General features: G+C 47.8%; 1 protein-coding gene across 2 annotated transcripts in view; it reads left to right on the forward strand.

Moving 5' to 3' along the window:
* The first annotated feature begins 5,343 nt into the window (after window positions 1–5,343).
* Window positions 5,344–21,545, forward strand: part of LOC106592475 (CWF19-like protein 1) — a 38,349-nt gene continuing 22,147 nt past the window's right edge. The window contains exons 1-8 of one of the 2 annotated variants that reach the window (XM_082972039.1): window positions 5,344–5,634; window positions 5,879–5,963; window positions 6,035–6,119; window positions 10,338–10,439; window positions 11,922–12,136; window positions 15,772–15,887; window positions 18,208–18,292; window positions 21,024–21,158. In XM_082972039.1, the coding sequence (XP_082828165.1) occupies window positions 5,612–5,634; window positions 5,879–5,963; window positions 6,035–6,119; window positions 10,338–10,439; window positions 11,922–12,136; window positions 15,772–15,887; window positions 18,208–18,292; window positions 21,024–21,158 (846 nt within the window). In that variant the 5' untranslated portion in view covers window positions 5,344–5,611. Of the gene's footprint in view, window positions 5,635–5,878; window positions 5,964–6,034; window positions 6,120–10,337; window positions 10,440–11,921; window positions 12,137–15,771; window positions 15,888–16,219; window positions 16,286–18,207; window positions 18,293–21,023; window positions 21,159–21,545 lie in introns of those variants that run through there. The other variant, XM_082972040.1, reaches the window with a different exon arrangement.

The raw sequence follows: 21,545 nt of genomic DNA on the forward strand, positions 1-21,545 counted from the left end.
AATAGGCGGGGGGGTTATGACTTTGTGGCTGTGTTAACTAGTGACGACCCTCTGGTAGAGAAGGCATGAGGGTTGCCAGATAATGTAGGAAAAACAAAGTTTCTTCAGTTGCTTTGGTCAGAGAGGAAGAGGCAAAGTGAGACGTTTTACTTCGCCCGAAATCTGTCCACGATAAATAAGACCACGAATTGAGAAATGTTCGTATAGAGGTCAATGAGTGTCAAAATTGTCAACAAAAAGGTAATTGCTAATTTGCTACGTGAGGCTTATTTGATCCAATAGAAGTTTTGTAATAGTTAGGTTGTGTTATGAATGCACTGATATAGGTGGAAATGTAGCATTTCAGCAACTTAAAAAAAAAATGACATTGCCATTGAGGGCTTCCACCATTTTAAAGTAGTCAACTGGGTGGGGATTTCTATTAGTTGAAGGAAATCAGCCAACGAAGAAGAAAATTGACTACTTTAAAATGGAGATAGCCTTAATGGCGATGCTCATGCTGTCACAGATGCTATAATGGCACAGATACAAAGATGAGTCCTCTATCGCTCTCTCTATGGCCTGTTGTTCACCGCTATTTGCCCTATCATTGGCTATAATGGTCCTACCTGATCTTGCCTCCTCCCACCTGCCTGCCTTCCATCTTTGGGGACATGTATTTCCATTGTTAGAGCAGTCAATGGACTATATTGTCAATATAAAAGACAGTCTTTGCTTTGGTTCAAATCTAAAGGTGCCCAACAAACTAAACGTCTCCAAACTGTCAACGGATCTCAACAAAATAAAATGGAACATTTCTTTATGATTTTGTAGTGGGACAACTTTTACAACTAGAATAATAAAAAATATAAACTTATCTGGCAACCCGGAGCATTCACATTGCTCTATCGTCATGTCATCGGACTAGAATCATTTTTGGTATAAACGATTTTTCAAAGAGCTCTAACATGTCAGAGAGAAAGTATATAGAAAATCACGTATTTGATAAATAATAAATATTGTATAATGGAGGATTCTGTGTTAACTCATTTGCAGCTTGCAATCAGCTCTGACACACACCTGATCCCATCAAATACCAACTGGAATAAGGTATTTGCTTGTGATTTATTGGAAGGAAAGCTTGGAGCAAATTCATCAAGGGACACAGTATTACAATTCAATAGAGTTTATTTGTGTAAATATAATGAGGCTTTAACAGAGGATTTGATAGGATAGATAAACTCAAATAACTGAACTATGAATATTATTTAATATATTTTCCATCTCTTGTTCTCTCATGTGTGTGTTATAATTAAGGATCCCATTTAGTTCCTGCCAAGGCAGCAGCTACTCTTCCTGAGGTTTATTATGGATGCCCATTAGTTCCTGCCAAGGCAGCAGCTACTCTTCCTGGGGTTTATTATGGATCCCCATTAGTTCCTGCCAAGGCAGCAGCTACTCTTCCTGGGGTTTATTATGGATCCCCATTAGTTCCTGCCAAGGCAGCAGCTACTATTCCAGGGGTTTATTATGGATCCCCATTAGTTCCTGTCAAGGCAGCAGCTACTCTTCCTGGGGTTTATTATGGATCCCCATTAGTTCCTGCCAAGGCAGCAGCTACTCTTCCTGGGGTTTATTATGGATCCCCATTAGTTCCTGCCAAGGCAGCAGCTACTCTTCCTGGGGTTTATTATGGATCCCCATTAGTTCCTGCCAAGGCAGCAGCTACTCTTCCTGGGGTTTATTATGGATCCCCATTAGTTCCTGCCAAGACATCAGCTACTCTTCCTGGGGTTTATTATGGATCCCCATTAGTTCCTGCCAAGGCAGCAGCTACTCTTCCTGGGGTTTATTATGGATCCCCATTAGTTCCTGCCAAGGCAGCAGCTACTCTTCCTGGGGTTTATTATGGATCCCCATTAGTTCCTGTCAAGGCAGCAGCTACTCTTCCTGAGGTCCAGCAACATTAAGGCAGTTATACACTTTAAAACATTACAATACATTCACAACAGATTTCACAACAGATTAAGTGTGTGCCCTCTGGCCCCAAGTCTACTACCACATATCTACAACACAGAATCCATGTGTACGTATGTGTCTAGTGTGTATGTTGTAATGTGTGTATGCGTGTGTCTAGTGCGTATGTTGTAATGTGTGTGTGTGTATGTGTGTGTCTAGTGCGTATGTTGTAATGTGTGTACGTGTGTGTCTAGTGTGTATGTTGTAATGTGTGTATGTGTGTGTCTAGTGTGTATGTTGTAATGTGTGTATGTGTGTGTCTAGTGTGTATGTTGTAATGTGTGTATGTGTGTGTCTAGTGTGTATGTTGTAATGTGTGTGCGTGTCTGTGCCTGTGTTTGTCTCTTCACAGTCCCCAATGTTCCATAAGGTGTATTTAATTAAATTTTTTGTATCTAATTATCCTGCTGTCATCAGTTACCTGATGTGGAATAGAGATCCATGTAGTCAAGGATCTATGTAGTACTGAGCTCCTCCCATAGTCTATCAACAAGGACCTGCCTTGTTGATAGTGTTGTTAAGAAGGTAGAAACTAGGGCCTGTAGGACCTGCCTTGTTTATAGCATTGTTTGAGAAGGTAGAAACTAGGGCCTGTAGGACCTGCCTTGTTGATAGTGCTGTTAAGAAGGTAGAAACTAGGGCCTGTAGGACCTGCCTTGTTTATAGCATTGTTTGAGAAGGTAGAAACTAGGGCCTGTAGGACCTGCCTTGTTTATAGCATTGTTTGAGAAGGTAGAAACTAGGGCCTGTAGGACCTGCCTTGTTGATAGTGTTGTTCAGAAGGTAGAAACTAGGGCCTGTAGGACCTGCCTTGTTGATAGTGTTGTTAAGAAGGTAGAAACTAGGGCCTGTAGGACCTGCCTTGTTGATAGTGCTGTTAAGAAGGTAGAAACTAGGGCCTGTAGGACCTGCCTTGTTGATAGTGTTGTTAAGAAGGTAGAAACTAGGGCCTGTAGGACCTGCCTTGTTGATAGTGTTGTTCAGAAGGTAGAAACTAGGGCCTGTAGGACCTGCCTTGTTGATAGTGTTGTTAAGAAGGTAGAAACTAGGGCCTGTAGGACCTGCCTTGTTGATAGTGTTGTTAAGAAGGTAGAAACTAGGGCCTGTAGGACCTGCCTTGTTTATAGCATTGTTTGAGAAGGTAGAAACTAGGGCCTGTAGGACCTGCCTTGTTGATAGTGCTGTTAAGAAGGTAGAAACTAGGGCCGGTAGGACCTGCCTTGTTGATAGTGTTGTTAAGAAGGTAGAAACTAGGGCCTGTAGGACCTGCCTTGTTGATAGTGTTGTTAAGAAGGTAGAAACTAGGGCCTGTAGGACCTGCCTTGTTGATAGTGTTGTTAAGAAGGCAGAAACTAGGGCCTGTAGGACCTGCCTTGTTGATAGTGTTGTTAAGAAGGCAGAAACTAGGGCCTGTAGGACCTGCCTTGTTGATAGTGTTGTTAAGAAGGCAGAAACTAGGGCCTGTAGGATCTGCCTTGTTGATAGTGCTGTTAAGAAGGTAGAAACTAGGGCCTGTAGGACCTGCCTTGTTGATAGTGTTGTTAAGAAGGTAGAAACTAGGGCCTGTAGGACCTGCCTTGTTGATAGTGTTGTTAAGAAGGTAGAAACTAGGGCCTGTAGGACCTGCCTTGTTGATAGTGTTGTTAAGAGGGTAGAAACTAGGGCCTGTAGGACCTGCCTTGTTGATAGTGTTGTTAAGAAGGTAGAAACTAGGGCCTGTAGGACCTGCCTTGTTGATAGTGTCGTTAAGAAGGTAGAAACTAGGGCCTGTAGGACCTGCCTTGTTGATAGTGTTGTTAAGAAGGTAGAAACTAGGGCCTGTAGGACCTGCCTTGTTGATAGTGTTGTTAAGAAGATAGAAACTAGGGCCTGTAGGACCTGCCTTGTTGATAGTGTTGTTAAGAGGGTAGAAACTAGGGCCTGTAGGACCTGCCTTGTTGATAGTGTTGTTAAGAAGGTAGAAACTAGGGCCTGTAGGACCTGCCTTGTTGATAGTGCTGTTAAGAAGGTAGAAACTAGGGCCTGTAGGACCTGCCTTGTTGATAGTGTTGTTAAGAAGATAGAAACTAGGGCCTGTAGGACCTGCCTTGTTGATAGTGTTGTTTAACGCATCGCCGCTCTTTAGCGTATCTGTGAATACCATGTAGGGTAGCTGTGAATATCATGTAGGGTAGCTGTGAATACCATGTAGGGTAGCTGTGAAAACCATGTAGCTTGTTGTGAATACCATGTAGGGTTGCTGTGAATATCATGTAGGGTAGCTGTGAAAATCATGTAGCTTGTTGTGAATACCATGTAGGGTAGCTGTGAAAACCATGTAGCTTGTTGTGAATACCATGTAGTGTAGCTGTGAAACCCGTGTAGGGTAGCTGTGAAAATCATGTAGCTTGTTGTGAATACCATGTAGGGTAGCTGTGAAAACCATGTAGGTTGTTGTGAATACCATGTAGCTTGTTGTGAATACCACGTAGGGTAGCTGTGAATACCATGTAGCGTGTTGTGAATACCATGTAGGGTAGCTGTGAATACCATGTAGCTTGTTGTGAATACCATGTAGCTTGTTGTGAATACCATGTAGGGCGTAGCTCAGTAAATGTGTTTAGCCCCTGATCAGTGCATGAGAGGAGACCTGTGAAGAAAGCCAACTAGCACGAATTATTCAGGCAGGTTGTTTGTGCTGTTTTGAAGTCGAACTGGTGTCTCTGCCTCAACGGCGACATGATGAAATTACAGACAGGCTATGAGCGGTTTCCGAGGCGCTGTGCGTGTAACTAAAGCTCGTTAGCACATCATGTTAACTAGCTAGCACGTCATGTTAACTAGCTAGCACGTCACGTTAACTAGCTAGCACGTCACGTTAACTAGCTAGCACGTCAGCTTACTGCCGAGCTAAATCAAATAGAAATTTGGTCCGGTTATCAATAGTTACCACAGCCACAAAATCCAGTCCTGCCTATTTCTACAATGTATCTTCTTTAAATTGTAAGCTTAACGTTAACCTCAGTGCTAACCGTATACCTAACCTTAAATTAAGACCAAAAAGCAACAACAATGTATGCATTTTTACGATAGACCATTTTTGTTTAACTTTGTGGCTGTGGTAACTAGTAGACGACACTGACTTCGGTGTTGCCAGATAAGAGAGGAAACAGGACAGGTTTTATAGTCGCTTTGGTTCAAAACTGAAGGTGTCCTACTAAAGCATGTCTCCAAAAATGCCGAAGGACAACACAAAATGACATTTCTTTATGATTTTGTAGCGTGTACAACACTAAATATCTGGCTACCCGGCGGACTGTCCATCCATCCGAATAGAATCATTTCCGGTATAAAGGATTTGTCTTTGTTTTATTAAAGTACTCCATCATGTCGGGGTGGGGGGAGTACCTATACAAATCACGTATTAGCTCAATAATAAACGTTGTGTTTGCATGGTTCTGTGTTAATTGTACTAATAACCAGAATGTGTTTTTATGGAGATGGGAAGGTTTATTTCGTCCGTAACAGAGGGGGAAGAATATTATCGACGCACACCGTCTACAGCTAGCTATCCGGAGACGAGCTAGCTAACACACTAGCTAACAAAAAACTCTGCTTTTCAACTTTTAACGTCATGGGAGAAAAACCGTTGAAGATGTGAGTTTACACTTATGATAATTCATAGTTATTTATTAGCTTCCCCCTTAACTTGGTAGTAAAGGTCAAAGTTATAACCTAATAAAAACTAGCTAACAGTGAAAGTAAAACACAACCAGCCGTGTAGGTAACTAGATGGCTACGGTTGTACAGTTTCTTCATGAGAAAGTACACTTGCTGTTTTCAATAAATTCTGCACATAACTAGTTAACTACAATTTCAATACTGTTTTAATCTATTCCAGCCTCGCATGTGGTGACGTGGAAGGAAACATTAATGCTGTGTTTAACCGCGTCCGAACCGTCCAGAAGAAGAGCGGCCAGTTTGATGTAAGTCCTAACAACACAAACACACTCTCACACATCCCATCAGTATCTCATCTCCTATTCTCTCTCTGCAGCTGTTGCTCTGTGTAGGAAACTTCTTCGGTTCCTCTCCAGAAGCTCAGGCTGAATGGCAGGAGTACAAATCTGGAGCAAAGAAAGGTAACCTATTGTGGGTCTGGAGTTAGGAACGGCATTGTGGGTCTGGAGTTAGGAACGGCATTGTGGGTCTGGAGTTAGGAACGGCATTGTGGGTCTGGAGTTAGGAACGGCATTGTGGGTCTGGAGTTAGGAACGGCATTGTGGGTCTGGAGTTAGGAACGGCATTGTGGGTCTGGAGTTAGGAACGGCATTGTGGGTCTGGAGTTAGGAACGGCATTGTGGGTCTGGAGTTAGGAACGGCATTGTGGGTCTGGAGTTAGGAACGGCATTGTGGGTCTGGAGTTAGGAACGGCATTGTGGGTCTGGAGTTAGGAACGGCATTGTGGGTCTGGAGTTAGGAACGGCATTGTGGGTCTGGAGTTAGGAACGGCATTGTGGGTCTGGAGTTAGGAACGGCATTGTGGGTCTGGAGTTAGGAACGGCATTGTGGGTCTGGAGTTAGGAACGGCATTGTGGGTCTGGAGTTAGGAACGGCATTGTGGGTCTGGAGTTAGGAACGGCATTGTGGGTCTGGAGTTAGGAACGGCATTGTGGGTCTGGAGTTAGGAACGGCATTGTGGGTCTGGAGTTAGGAACGGCATTGTGGGTCTGGAGTTAGGAACGGCATTGTGGGTCTGGAGTTAGGAACGGCATTGTGGGTCTGGAGTTAGGAACGGCATTGTGGGTCTGGAGTTAGGAACGGCATTGTGGGTCTGGAGTTAGGAACGGCATTGTGGGTCTGGAGTTAGGAACGGCATTGTGGGTCTGGAGTTAGGAACGGCATTGTGGGTCTGGAGTTAGGAGTTAGGAACGGCATTGTGGGTCTGGAGTTAGGAACGGCATTGTGGGTCTGGAGTTAGGAACGGCATTGTGGGTCTGGAGTTAGGAACGGCATTGTGGGTCTGGAGTTAGGAGTTAGGAACGGCATTGTGGGGTCTGGAGTTAGGAACGGCATTGTGGGTCTGGAGTTAGGAACGGCATTGTGGGTCTGGAGTTAGGAACGGCATTGTGGGTCTGGAGTTAGGAACGGCATTGTGGGTCTGGAGTTAGGAACGGCATTGTGGGTCTGGAGATAGGAACGGCATTGTGGGTCTGGAGTTAGGAACGGCATTGTGGGTCTGGAGTTAGGAACGGCATTGTGGGTCTGGAGTTAGGAACGGCATTGTGGGTCTGGAGTTAGGAACGGCATTGTGGGTCTGGAGTTAGGAACGGCATTGTGGGTCTGGAGTTAGGAACGGCATTGTGGGTCTGGAGTTAGGAACGGCATTGTGGGTCTGGAGTTAGGAACGGCATTGTGGGTCTGGAGTTAGGAACGGCATTGTGGGTCTGGAGTTAGGAACGGCATTGTGGGTCTGGAGTTAGGAACGGCATTGTGGGTCTGGAGTTAGGAACGGCATTGTGGGTCTGGAGTTATGAACGGCATTGTGGGGTCTGGAGTTAGGAACGGCATTGTGGGGTCTGGAGTTAGGAACGGCATTGTGGGGTCTGGAGTTAGGAGTTATGAACGGCATTGTGGGTCTGGAGTTAGGAACGGCATTGTGGGTCTGGAGTTATGAACGGCATTGTGGGTCTGGAGTTAGGAGTTATGAACGGCATTGTGGGTCTGGAGTTGTGAACGGCATTGTGGGTCTGGAGTTGTGAACGGCATTGTGGGTCTGGAGTTAGGAACGGCATTGTGGGTCTGGAGTTATGAACGGCATTGTGGGGTCTGGAGTTATGAACGGCATTGTGGGGTCTGGAGTTATGAACGGCATTGTGGGGTCTGGAGTTATGAACGGCATTGTGGGGTCTGGAGTTATGAACGGCATTGTGGGGTCTGGAGTTATGAACGGCATTGTGGGTCTGGAGTTAGGAACGGCATTGTGGGTCTGGAGTTAGGAACGGCATTGTGGGTCTGGAGTTAGGAACGGCATTGTGGGTCTGGAGTTAGGAACGGCATTGTGGGTCTGGAGTTAGGAACGGCATTGTGGGTCTGGAGTTATGAACGGCATTGTGGGTCTGGAGTTATGAACGGCATTGTGGGTCTGGAGTTATGAACGGCATTGTGGGGTCTGGAGTTATGAACGGCATTGTGGGTCTGGAGTTAGGAGTTAGGAACGGCATTGTGGGTCAGGAGTTAGGAACGGCATTGTGGGTCTGGAGTTATGAACGGCATTGTGGGTCAGGAGTTAGGAGTTATGAACGGCATTGTGGGTCAGGAGTTAGGAGTTATGAACTGCATTGTGGGTCTGGAACGGCATTGTGGGTCTGGAGTTATGAACGGCATTGTGGGTCTGGAGTTAGGAGTTAGGAACGGCATTGTGGGTCTGGAGTTAGGAGTTAGGAACGGCATTGTGGGTCTGGAGTTAGGAGTTAGGAACGGCATTGTGGGTCAGGAGTTAGGAATGGCATTGTGGGTCAGGAGTTAGGAACGGCATTGTGGGTCAGGAGTTAGGAACGGCATTGTGGGTCTGGAGTTAGGAACGGCATTGTGGGTCTGGAGTTATGAACGGCATTGTGGGTCAGGAGTTAGGAGTTATGAACTGCATTGTGGGTCTGGAGTTATGAACTGCATTGTGGGTCTGGAGTTAGGAGTTATGAACTGCATTGTGGGTCAGGAGTTAGGAGCTATGAACTGCATTGTGGGTCAGGAGTTAGGAGTTATGAACTGCATTGTGGGTCAGGAGTTAGGAGTTATGAACTGCATTGTGGGTCAGGAGTTAGGAGTTATGAACTGCGTTGTGGGTCTGGAGTTATGAACTGCGTTGTGGGTCTGGAGTTATGAACTGCATTGTGGGTCTGGAGTTAGGAGTTATGAACTGCATTGTGGGTCTGGAGTTAGGAACGGCATTGTGGGTCTGGAGTTAGGAACGGCATTGTGGGTCTGGAGTTAGGAACGGCATTGTGGGTCTGGAGTTAGGAACGGCATTGTGGGTCTGGAGTTATGAACGGCATTGTGGGGTCTGGAGTTATGAACGGCATTGTGGGTCTGGAGTTAGGAGTTAGGAACGGCATTGTGGGTCTGGAGTTAGGAACGGCATTGTGGGTCTGGAGTTAGGAACGGCATTGTGGGTCTGGAGTTGTGAACGGCATTGTTGGTCTGGAGTTGTGAACGGCATTGTTGGTCTGGAGTTGTGAACGGCATTGTGGGTCTGGAGTTAGGAACGGCATTGTGGGTCTGGAACGGCATTGTGGGTCTGGAGTTATGAACGGCATTGTGGGTCTGGAGTTAGGAGTTAGGAACGGCATTGTGGGTCTGGAGTTAGGAGTTAGGAACGGCATTGTGGGTCAGGAGTTAGGAACGGCATTGTGGGTCAGGAGTTAGGAACGGCATTGTGGGTCTGGAGTTATGAACTGCATTGTGGGTCTGGAGTTAGGAGTTATGAACTGCATTGTGGGTCTGGAGTTAGGAGTTATGAACTGCATTGTGGGTCTGGAGTTAGGAGTTATGAACTGCATTGTGGGTCAGGAGTTAGGAGCTATGAACTGCATTGTGGGTCAGGAGTTAGGAGTTATGAACTGCATTGTGGGTCAGGAGTTAGGAGTTATGAACTGCATTGTGGGTCAGGAGTTATGAACTGCATTGTGGGTCTGGAGTTAGGAGTTATGAACTGCATTGTGGGTCTGGAGTTATGAACTGCATTGTGGGTCTGGAGTTATGAACTGCATTGTGGCTCTGGAGTTATGAACTGCATTGTGGGTCTGGAGTTAGGAGTTATGAACTGCATTGTGGGTCTGGAGTTATGAACTGCATTGTGGGTCAGGAGTTAGGAGTTATGAACTGCATTGTGGGTCAGGAGTTAGGAGCTATGAACTGCATTGTGGGTCTGGAGTTATGAACTGCATTGTGGGTCTGGAGTTAGGAGCTATGAACTGCATTGTGGGTCAGGAGTTATGAACTGCTTTGTGGGTCAGGAGTTAGGAGCTATGAACTGCATTGTGGGTCTGGAGTTAGGAACGGCATTGTGGGTCTGGAGTTAGGAACGGCATTGTGGGTCTGGAGTTAGGAACGGCATTGTGGGTCAGGAGTTAGGAGTTATGAACGGCATTGTGGGTATGGAGTTATGAACTGCATTGTGGGTCAGGAGTTAGGAGTTATGAACTGCATTGTGGGTATGGAGTTATGAACTGCATTGTGGGTCTGGAGTTATGAACTGCATTGTAGGTATGGAGTTATGAACTGCATTGTGGGTATGGAGTTAGGAGTTATGAACTGCATTGTGGGTCTGGAGCGACATTGTCTTGACTTGGTTGTTGCAGCTCCCATCCACACCTACATCCTGGGAGCAGCCAGCCAGGAAACCACCCGCTTCTTCCCCAGTGCTGACGGCTGTGAGCTGGCTGACAACATCACCTACCTGGGTAAGAGTAGGCTCTGACCCCTGACCCCTGAGTAGACTGACATCACCTACCTGGATAAGAGTAGGCTCTGACCCCTGACCCCTGAGTAGACTGACATCACCTACCTGGGTAAGAGTAGGCTCTGACCCCTGACCCCTGAGTAGACTGACATCACCCTGGGGCGGCAGGGTAGCCTAGTGGTTAGAGCGTTGGACTAGTAACCAGCAGGGTAGCCTAGTGGTTAGAGCGTTGGACTAGTAACCAGCAGGTAGCCTAGTGGTTAGAGCGTTGGACTAGTAACCAGCAGGTAGCCTAGTGGTTAGAGCGTTGGACTAGTAACCAGCAGCGTAGCCTAGTGGTTAGAGCGTTGGACTAGTAACCAGCAGGTAGCCTAGTGGTTAGAGCGTTGGACTAGTAACCAGCAGCGTAGCCTAGTGGTTAGAGCGTTGGACTAGTAACCAGCAGCGTAGCCTAGTGGTTAGAGCGTTGGACTAGTAACCAGCAGGGTAGCCTAGTGGTTAGAGCGTTGGACTAGTAACCAGCAGCGTAGCCTAGTGGTTAGAGCGTTGGACTAGTAACCAGCAGGTAGCCTAGTGGTTAGAGCGTTGGACTAGTAACCAGCAGGGTAGCTGACCCCTGACCCCTGAGTAGACTGACATCACCTACCTGGATAAGAATAGACTCTGACCCCTGACCCCTGAGTAGACTGACATCACCTACCTGGATAAGAATAGACTCTGACCCCTGACCCCTGAGTAGACTGACATCACCTACCTGGGTAAGAATAGGCTCTGACCCCTGACCCCTAACCCTAACCCTACCTGGGTAATAATAGACTCTGACCTCTGACCCCTAACCCTACCTGGGTAATAATAGACTCTGACCCCTGACCCTAACCCTACCTGGGTAATAATAGACTCTGACCCCTAACCCTACCTGGGTAAGAATAGACTCTGACCCCCTGACCCTAACCCTACCTGGGTAATAATAGACTCTGACCTCTGACCCCTAACCCTAACCCTACCTGGGTAATAATAGACTCTGACCCCTGACCGTAACCCTACCTGGGTAATAATAGACTCTGAACCCTAACCCTACCTGGGTAAGAATAGGCTCTGACCCCTGACCCCTAACCCTACCTGGGTAATAATAGACTCTGACCCCTGACCTCTGACCCTACCTGGGTAATAATAGGCTCTGACCCCTGACCCTAACCCTACCTGGGTAATAATAGACTCTGACCCCTGACCCCTAACCCTACCTGGGTAATAATAGACTCTGACCCCTGACCCTACCTGGGTAATAATAGACTCTGACCCCTGACCTCTAACCCTACCTGGGTAATAATAGACTCTGACCCCTGACCTCTGACCCCTGACCCCTAACCCTAACCCTACCTGGGTAATAATAGACTCTGACCTCTGACCCCTGCGTAATACCGCTCTGTATTTCCACTGCTGTTCCCAGGCTTGATCTTGATCTCTCTCTCGCTGTGTGTGTCAGGTCGTCGAGGTGTTTTCTCCGGGGCGTCAGGCCTGCAGATAGCGTATGTGAGTGGTCGTGAAGGACGTCTGGACCCGACTCCAGCTCACTGCTTCTCTCCTGAAGACCTCCATCAGCTGGTGGAGCCGCTGATCAACAACAACCAGTTCAGAGGAGTGGACATCCTGCTGACGTCACAGTGGCCCCGCGGAGTCTGGCAGTACGCCAACAGCCCCGTAAGACACGCTGTCCTCTTGTCTGTCCTCTGTCTGACCCAACTGTCCTCTTGTCTGTCCGACCCAACTGTCCTCTTGTCTGACCGACCCAACTGTCCTCTTGTCTGTCCCACCCAACTGTCCTCTTGTCTGTCACAACTGTCCTCTTGTCTGTCCGACCCAACTGTCCTCTTGTCTGTCCGACCCAACTGTCCTCTGTCTGACCCAACTGTCCTCTTGTCTGTCTGACCCAACTGTCCTCTTGTCTGACCGACCCAACTGTCCTCTTGTCTGACCGACCCAACTGTCCTCTTGTCTGACCGACCCAACTGTCCTCTTGTCTGTCCGACCCAACTGTCCTCTTGTCTGACCGACCCAACTGTCCTCTTGTCTGACCGACCCAACTGTCCTCTTGTCTGTCCCAACTGTCCTCTTGTCTGACCCAACTGTCCTCTTGTCTGACCGACCCAAGTGTCCTCTTGTCTGTCCCAACTGTCCTCTTGTCTGACCGACCCAACTGTCCTCTTGTCTGTCCTCTGTCTGTCCCAACTGTCCTCTTGTCTGTCCCAACTGTCCTCTTGTCTGTCCCCTGTCTGTCACAACTGTCCTCTTGTCTGTCCGACCCAACTGTCCTCTTGTCTGACCCACCCAACTGTCCTCTTGTCTGACCGACCCAACTGTCCTCTTGTCTGACCGACCCAACTGTCCTCTTGTCTGACCCACCCAACTGTCCTCTTGTCTGACCGACCCAACTGTCCTCTTGTCTGTCCGACCCAACTGTCCTCTTGTCTGACCCACCCAACTGTCCTCTTGTCTGTCCGACCCAACTGTCCTCTTGTCTGACCGACCCAACTGTCCTCTTGTCTGACCGACCCAACTGTCCTCTTGTCTGTCCCAACTGTCCTCTTGTCTGTCCTCTGTCTGTCCCAACTGTCCTCTTGTCTGACCGACCCAACTGTCCTCTTGTCTGTCTGACCCAACTGTCCTCTTGTCTGTCCTCTGTCTGTCCCAACTGTCCTCTTGTCTGACCCACCCAACTGTCCTCTTGTCTGTCCGACCCAACTGTCCTCTTGTCTGTCCGACCCAACTGTCCTCTTGTCTGTCCGACCCAACTGTCCTCTTGTCTGACCCACCCAACTGTCCTCTTGTCTGACCGACCCAACTGTCCTCTTGTCTGTCCGACCCAACTGTCCTCTTGTCTGACCGACCCAACTGTCCTCTTGTCTGACCGACCCAACTGTCCTCTTGTCTGACCCAACTGTCCTCTTGTCTGTCCGACCCAACTGTCCTCTTGTCTGTCCCAACTGTCCTCTTGTCTGACCGACCCAACTGTCCTCTTGTCTGTCCCAACTGTCCTCTTGTCTGACCGACCCAACTGTCCTCTGTCTGACCCAACTGTCCTCTTGTCTGTCCTCTGTCTGTCCCAACTGTCCTCTTGTCTGTCCGACCCAACTGTCCTCTCGTCTGACCGACCCAACTGTCCTCTTGTCTGACCGACCCAACTGTCCTCTCGTCTGACCGACCCAACTGTCCTCTTGTCTGTCCGACCCAACTGTCCTCTTGTCTGACCGACCCAACTGTCCTCTTGTCTGACCGACCCAACTGTCCTCTTGTCTGACCGACCCAACTGTCCTCTTGTCTGTCCGACCCAACTGTCCTCTTGTCTGTCCGACCCAACTGTCCTCTTGTCTGACCGACCCAACTGTCCTCTTGTCTGTCCCAACTGTCCTCTTGTCTGTCCTCTGTCTGTCCCAACTGTCCTCTTGTCTGTCCTCTTGTCTGACCGACCCAACTGTCCTCTTGTCTGTCCTCTGTCTGTCCCAACTGTCCTCTTGTCTGACCCACCCAACTGTCCTCTTGTCTGACCGACCCAACTGTCCTCTTGTCTGTCCGACCCAACTGTCCTCTTGTCTGACCGACCCAACTGTCCTCTTGTCTGACCGACCCAACTGTCCTCTTGTCTGACCCAACTGTCCTCTTGTCTGTCCCAACTGTCCTCTTGTCTGACCGACCCAACTGTCCTCTTGTCTGTCCCAACTGTCCTCTTGTCTGACCGACCCAACTGTCCTCTGTCTGACCCAACTGTCCTCTTGTCTGTCCTCTGTCTGTCCCAACTGTCCTCTTGTCTGTCCGACCCAACTGTCCTCTTGTCTGTCCGACCCAACTGTCCTCTTGTCTGACCGACCCAACTGTCCTCTTGTCTGACCGACCCAACTGTCCTCTTGTCTGTCCTCTGTCCGACCCAACTGTCCTCTTGTCTGTCCGACCCAACTGTCCTCTTGTCTGACCGACCCAACTGTCCTCTTGTCTGTCCTCTGTCCGACCCAACTGTCCTCTTGTCTGTCCGACCCAACTGTCCTCTTGTCTGACCGACCCAACTGTCCTCTTGTCTGTCCGACCCAACTGTCCTCTTGTCTGACCGACCCAACTGTCCTCTTGTCTGACCCAACTGTCCTCTTGTCTGACCGACCCAACTGTCCTCTTGTCTGACCGACCCAACTGTCCTCTTGTCTGTCCGACCCAACTGTCCTCTTGTCTGACCGACCCAACTGTCCTCTTGTCTGTCCTCTGTCTGTCCCAACTGTCCTCTTGTCTGTCCCAACTGTCCTCTTGTCTGACCGACCCAACTGTCCTCTTGTCTGACCCAACTGTCCTCTTGTCTGACCGACCCAACTGTCCTCTTGTCTGTCCTCTGTCTGTCCCAACTGTCCTCTTGTCTGTCCGACCCAACTGTCCTCTTGTCTGACCGACCCAACTGTCCTCTTGTCTGACCGACCCAACTGTCCTCTTGTCTGACCGACCCAACTGTCCTCTTGTCTGACCGACCCAACTGTCCTCTTGTCTGACCGACCCAACTGTCCTCTTGTCTGACCGACCCAACTGTCCTCTTGTCTGACCGACCCAACTGTCCTCTTGTCTGACCCACCCAACTGTCCTCTTGTCTGACCCACCCAACTGTCCTCTTGTCTGACCCACCCAACTGTCCTCTTGTCTGACCCACCCAACTGTCCTCTTGTCTGACCGACCCAACTGTCCTCTTGTCTGACCGACCCAACTGTCCTCTTGTCTGACCGACCCAACTGTCCTCTTGTCTGACCGACCCAACTGTCCTCTTGTCTGACCGACCCAACTGTCCTCTTGTCTGACCGACCCAACTGTCCTCTTGTCTGACCCACCCAACTGTCCTCTTGTCTGACCCACCCAACTGTCCTCTCGTCTGACCGACCCAACTGTCCTCTCGTCTGACCGACCCAACTGTCCTCTTGTCTGTCCCAACTGTCCTCTTGTCTGTCCGACCCAACTGTCCTCTTGTCTGTCTGACCCAACGAACGGCATTGTGGGTCTGGAGTTAGGGCTGGGCGATATGGCCAAATTCTCATATCCCGATTATAGAACATTTTCTGTAAATTCAATGAATCAATAGTTGATGTAAAATGACCACATGTAAAAACCTATTTCTTATTCCATTTGGAATTAAACTCAACTAATTAAAGGTCATATTTGGTTACTTATCCTTTTCTATAGAACCTTTTGTGCAAATGTTTAATGAAGCATGTAACAAAATATAAAATATTAAGGAATAAAATCTAAAAAGGTAAATAGAATAAAAACTTCAGCTATAGTTGTAAACAAAATAAATGTATGTTTTGTTTCAGGAAGTGAACACTAAGTTGTGTGGAACGAGCTCCATCTCCCAGCTGGCCTACAAGCTGAAGCCCCGATACCACTTCGCTGCTGTAGAGGGAGTTCACTATGAGAGACGACCTTACAGGTACACACACACACACACACACACACACACACACACACACACACACACACACACACACACACACACACACACACACACACACACACACACACACACACACACACACACACACACACACACACACACACACACACACACACACACACACACACACACACACACACACACACTACCGTAATACCACTTCGCTGCTGTAGAGGGAGTTCACTATGAGAGACGACCTTACAGGTACACACACACACACACACACACACACACACACACACACACACACACACACACACACACACACACACACACACACACACACACACACACACACACACACACACACACACACTACCGTAATACCACTTCGCTGCTGTAGAGGGAGTTCACTATGAGAGACGACCTTACAGGTACACACACACACACACACACACACACTATCACACACACACACACACACAGAGAGAGAGCGAAGGTTGGGACGGCGCAATACCATCCGAGTAGGGGCAGAGTGAGAAGTGTTGGATGAGAGCGAGAGGGAAAAGGATACAAGGTAGTGGTCGGAGACTTGGAGGGGAGTTGCAATGAGATTAGTGGAAGAACAGCATCTAGTGAAGATGTGGTCAAGCGTATTGCCTGCCTTGTGAGTAGGGGGGGAAGGTGAGAGGGTGAGGTCGAAAGAGGAGAGGAGTGGAAAGAAGGAGGCAGAGAGGAATGAGTCAAAGGTAGACGTGGGGAGGTTAAAGTCACCCAGAACTGTGAGAGGTGAGCCATCCTCAGGAAAGGAACTTATCAAGACGTCAAGCTCATTGATGAACTCTCCAAGGGAACCTGAAGGGCGATAAATGATAAGGATGTTAAGCTTGAAAGGGCTGGTAACTGTGACAGCATGGAATTCAAATGAGGAGATAGACAGATGGGTCAGGGGAGAAAGAGAGAATGTCCACTAGGGAGAGATGAGGATTCCAGTGCCACCACCCCGCTGGCTCGATGCTCTAGGGGTATGCAAAAACACGTAGTCAGACGAGGAGAGAGCAGTAGGAGTAGCAGTGTTATCTGTGGTAATCCATGTTTCCGTCAGCGCCAAGTCGAGGGACTGGAGGGTAGCATAGGCTGAGATGAACTCAGCCTTGTTGGCCGCAGACCGGCAGTTCCAGAGGCTGCCGGAGACCTGGAACTCCACGTGGGTCGTGCGCGCTGGGACCACCAGGTTAGAGTGGCAGCGGCCACGCGGTGTGGAGCGTTTGTGTGGCCTGTGCAGAGGAGAGAGAACAGGGATAGACAGACACATAGTAGACAAGCTACAGAAGAGGCTACGTCTCGAATGTTCAGGAAGTTAAGCTTACGTTGCAAAAATCTTATTGACTAAAATGATACAGTACTGCTGGCTGGTGGAGTAGGCTAGCTAGCAGTGGCTGCGTTGTTGACTTTGAACGTGTAGCTGGCTAGGTAACCTCGATAGTTTCAGTACTACCCCTTGTCATGATACAAAGCAACTTTGTAGCTAGCTAGCTAACATAACACTAATCAAGACGTTCCTTGTAATGTATTTAGTTTCTACAATGCTGCTCGTCGGTTATAGTTGGCTGGGTTAGGAAAAATGGGGTCGCGGGGGACGGAAATAGCTGGCTAGCTAACCTCGATGGCTGGCTAGCTAACAATTATCAAGCTATGACAAAGACAACTAGGTAGCTAGCTAGGTAACACTGCACTAGTCAAATCGTTCCGTTGTAAAGTATTAGTATCTACAGCGCTGCTAGTCGGTAACGGTTGGCTAGCTGGCAGTGGGTTAATGATGACTAGGTGTGTTGAGTAAGTCTGGCGCCGCGTCGCGGCTGGCTAGCTCACCTCGATAATACTCAAACTACACAATTATCTTAGATACAGAGACAGCAAAGACAACTATGTAGCTGGCTAACTAACACTAACACCACACTAATCAAGTCGTTACGTTGTAATGTAATAGTTTCTGCAGTGCTGCTAGTCGGTAGAAGTTGGCTAGCTAGCAGTGATGACTAGGCAGCTAGCAGTGTTGACTACGTTAGTTGGACGAAGATAGCTAGCAGTGATGGCTAGCACACACTATCACACACACAACCTTACAGGGTAATACACACTGTATATAAACTACCATAATACCACTTTGCTGCAGTAGAGGGAGTTAACGTGTGTGTGTGTGTGTGTGTGTGTGTGTGTGTGTGTGTGTGTGTGTGTGTGTGTGTGTGTGTGTGTGTGTGTGTGTGTGTGTGTGTGTGTGTGTGTGTGTGTGTGTGTGTGTGTGTGTGTGTGTGTGTGTGTGTGTGTGTGTGTGTGTGTGTGTGTGTGTGTGTAGAAATCATGTTGTTCTTCAGGAGAACACTCAGCACGTCAGCAGATTCATCGCCCTGGCAACCGTCAACAACCCAGAGAAGAGAAAGGTGATGTCACTGGCCACTCCCCTCTCTACTGGCCACTCCCCTCTCTACTGGCCACTCCCCTCTCTACTGGCCACTCCCCTCTCTGTGTTGGAGGATGTTATTGGCCACTCCCCTCTCTACTGGCCACTCCCCTCTCTGTGTTGGAGGATGTTATTGGCCACTCCCCTCTCTGTGTTGGAGGATGTTATTGGCCACTCCCCTCTCTGTGTTGGAGGATGTTATTGGCCACTCCCCTCTCTGTGTTGGAGGATGTTATTGGCCACTCCCCTCTCTGTGTTGGAGGATGTTATTGGCCACTCCCCTCTCTACTGGCCACTCCCCTCTCTGTGTTGGGGGATGTTATTGGCCACTCCCCTCTCTGTGTTGGAGGATGTTATTGACCACTCCCCTCTCTGTGTTGGAGGATGTTATTGACCACTCCCCTCTCTGTGTTGGGGGATGTTATTGGCCACTCCCCTCTCTGTGTTGGAGGATGTTATTGGCCACTGGCAGCTTCATTAAATAGTACCTGCAAAACACCAGAGGCCTCCCACTCCTCTTTCTATTCTGGTTAGAGCCAGTTTGCGCTGTTCTGTGAAGGGAGGAGTACACAGCGTTGTACGAGATCTTCAGTTTCTTGGTAATTTCTTGCGTGGAATAGCCTTAATTTCTCAGAACAAGAATAGACTTGACGAGTTTCAGAAGAAAGTTCTTTGTTTCTGGCCATTTTGAGCCTGTAATCGAACCCACAAATGCTGACGCTCCAGATACTCAACTAGTCTATTGAAGGCCAGTTTTATTGCTTCTTTAATCAGGACAACAGTTTTCAGCTGTGCTAACATAATTGCAAAACGTGGATTAGTGTGCTAACATAATCCAAACGTGGATTAGCTAACACAACGTGCCATTGGAGCACAGGACTGATGGTTGCTGATAATGGGCCTATGTAGATATTCCATTAAAAATCAGCCGTTTCCAGCTACAATAGTCATTTACAACATTAACAACGTCTCCACTGTATTTCTGATCAATTTGATGATATTTTAATAGACAAATGTTGCTTTTCTTTCAAAAACAAGGACATTTCTAAGTGACCCCAAACTTTTGAAAGGTATTGTACATCAGAACCTCTAGTACCAGGATGTATTGTAACTGTCTCTCTCTCTCTCTCTCTCTAGTACCAGGATGTATTGTAACTGTCTCTCTCTCTCTCTCTCTAGTACCAGGATGTATTGTAACTGTCTCTCTCTCTAGTACCAGGATGTATTGTAACTGTCTCTCTCTCTAGTACCAGGATGTATTGTAACTGTCTCTCTCTCTCTCTCTCTCTAGTACCAGGATGTATTGTAACTGTCTCTCTCTCTCTCTCTAGTACCAGGATGTATTGTAACTGTCTCTCTCTCTAGTACCAGGATGTATTGTAACTGTCTCTCTCTCTCTCTCTCTCTAGTACCAGGATGTATTGTAACTGTCTCTCTCTCTCTCTCTAGTACCAGGATGTATTGTAACTGTCTGTCTCTCTCTCTCTCTCTAGTACCAGGATGTATTGTAACTGTCTGTCTCTCTCTCTCTCTCTCTCTCTCTCTCTCTAGTACCAGGATGTATTGTAACTGTCTCTCTCTCTCTCTCTAGTACCAGGATGTATTGTAACTGTCTCTCTCTCTCTCTCTAGTACCAGGATGTATTGTAACTGTCTCTCTCTCTCTCTCTAGTACCAGGATGTATTGTAACTGTCTCTCTCTCTCTCTAGTACCAGGATGTATTGTAACTGTCTCTCTCTCTCTCTAGTACCAGGATGTATTGTAACTCTCTCTCTCTCTAGTACCAGGATGTATTGTAACTCTCTCTCTCTCTCTCTAGTACCAGGATGTATTGTAACTGTCTCTCTCTCTCTCTCTCTCTCTCTCTAGTACCAGGATGTATTGTAACTGTCTCTCTCTCTCTCTCTCTCTAGTACCAGGATGTATTGTAACTGTCTCTCTCTCTCTCTCTCTCTAGTACCAGGATGTATTGTAACTGTCTCTCTCTAGTACCAGGATGTATTGTAACTGTCTCTCTCTCTCTCTCTAGTACCAGGATGTATTGTAACTGTCTGTCTCTCTCTCTCTCTCTAGTACCAGGATGTATTGTAACTGTCTGTCTCTCTCTCTCTCTCTCTCTCTCTCTCTCTAGTACCAGGATGTATTGTAACTGTCTCTCTCTCTCTCTAGTACCAGGATGTATTGTAACTGTCTCTCTCTCTCTCTAGTACCAGGATGTATTGTAACTGTCTCTCTCTCTCTCTCTAGTACCAGGATGTATTGTAACTGTCTCTCTCTCTCTCTCTAGTACCAGGATGTATTGTAACTGTCTCTCTCTCTCTCTAGTACCAGGATGTATTGTAACTGTCTCTCTCTCTCTAGTACCAGGATGTATTGTAACTGTCTCTCTCTCTCTCTAGTACCAGGATGTATTGTAACTGTCTCTCTCTCTCTAGTACCAGGATGTATTGTAACTGTCTCTCTCTCTCTCTAGTACCAGGATGTATTGTAACTGTCTCTCTCTAGTACCAGGATGTATTGTAACTGTCTCTCTCTCTCTCTCTCTCTCTAGTACCAGGATGTATTGTAACTGTCTCTCTCTCTCTCTCTCTCTCTAGTACCAGGATGTATTGTAACTGTCTCTCTCTCTCTCTAGTACCAGGATGTATTGTAACTGTCTCTCTCTCTCTCTAGTACCAGGATGTATTGTAACTGTCTCTCTCTCTCTCTAGTACCTGTATGCCTTCAACATTATCCCGATGAAAAGCATGGAGTCATCAGAACTGGTGAAACAGCCTCAGGATGTCACTGAAAACCCTTACAGGAAGATGGTTGGAGAGAATACTCTATCAGACCCTACTGTCCAGGTACACTCACACACACTGTTAGGATCTGAATACCCTTACAGGAGGTCTATCACACCCTACTGTCCAGGTACACTCACACGCACTGTTAGGATCTGAATACCCTTACAGGAGGTCTATCAGACCCTACTGTCCAGGTACACTCACACACACTGATATGATCTGAATACCCTTACAGGAGGTCTATCACACCCTACTGTCCAGGTACACTCACACACACTGTTAGGATCTGAATACCCTTACAGGAGGTCTATCACACCCTACTGTCCAGGTACACTCACACACACTGTTAGGATCTGAATACCCTTACAGGAGGTCTATCAGACCCTACTGTCCAGGTACACTCACACACACTGTTAGACCTCCTGTAAGGGTATTCAGATCCTAACA

Source organism: Salmo salar, unplaced genomic scaffold, assembly GCF_965601325.2.
Source record: "Salmo salar unplaced genomic scaffold, fSalSal1 ptg000525l, whole genome shotgun sequence".
Taxonomy (NCBI): domain Eukaryota; kingdom Metazoa; phylum Chordata; class Actinopteri; order Salmoniformes; family Salmonidae; genus Salmo; species Salmo salar.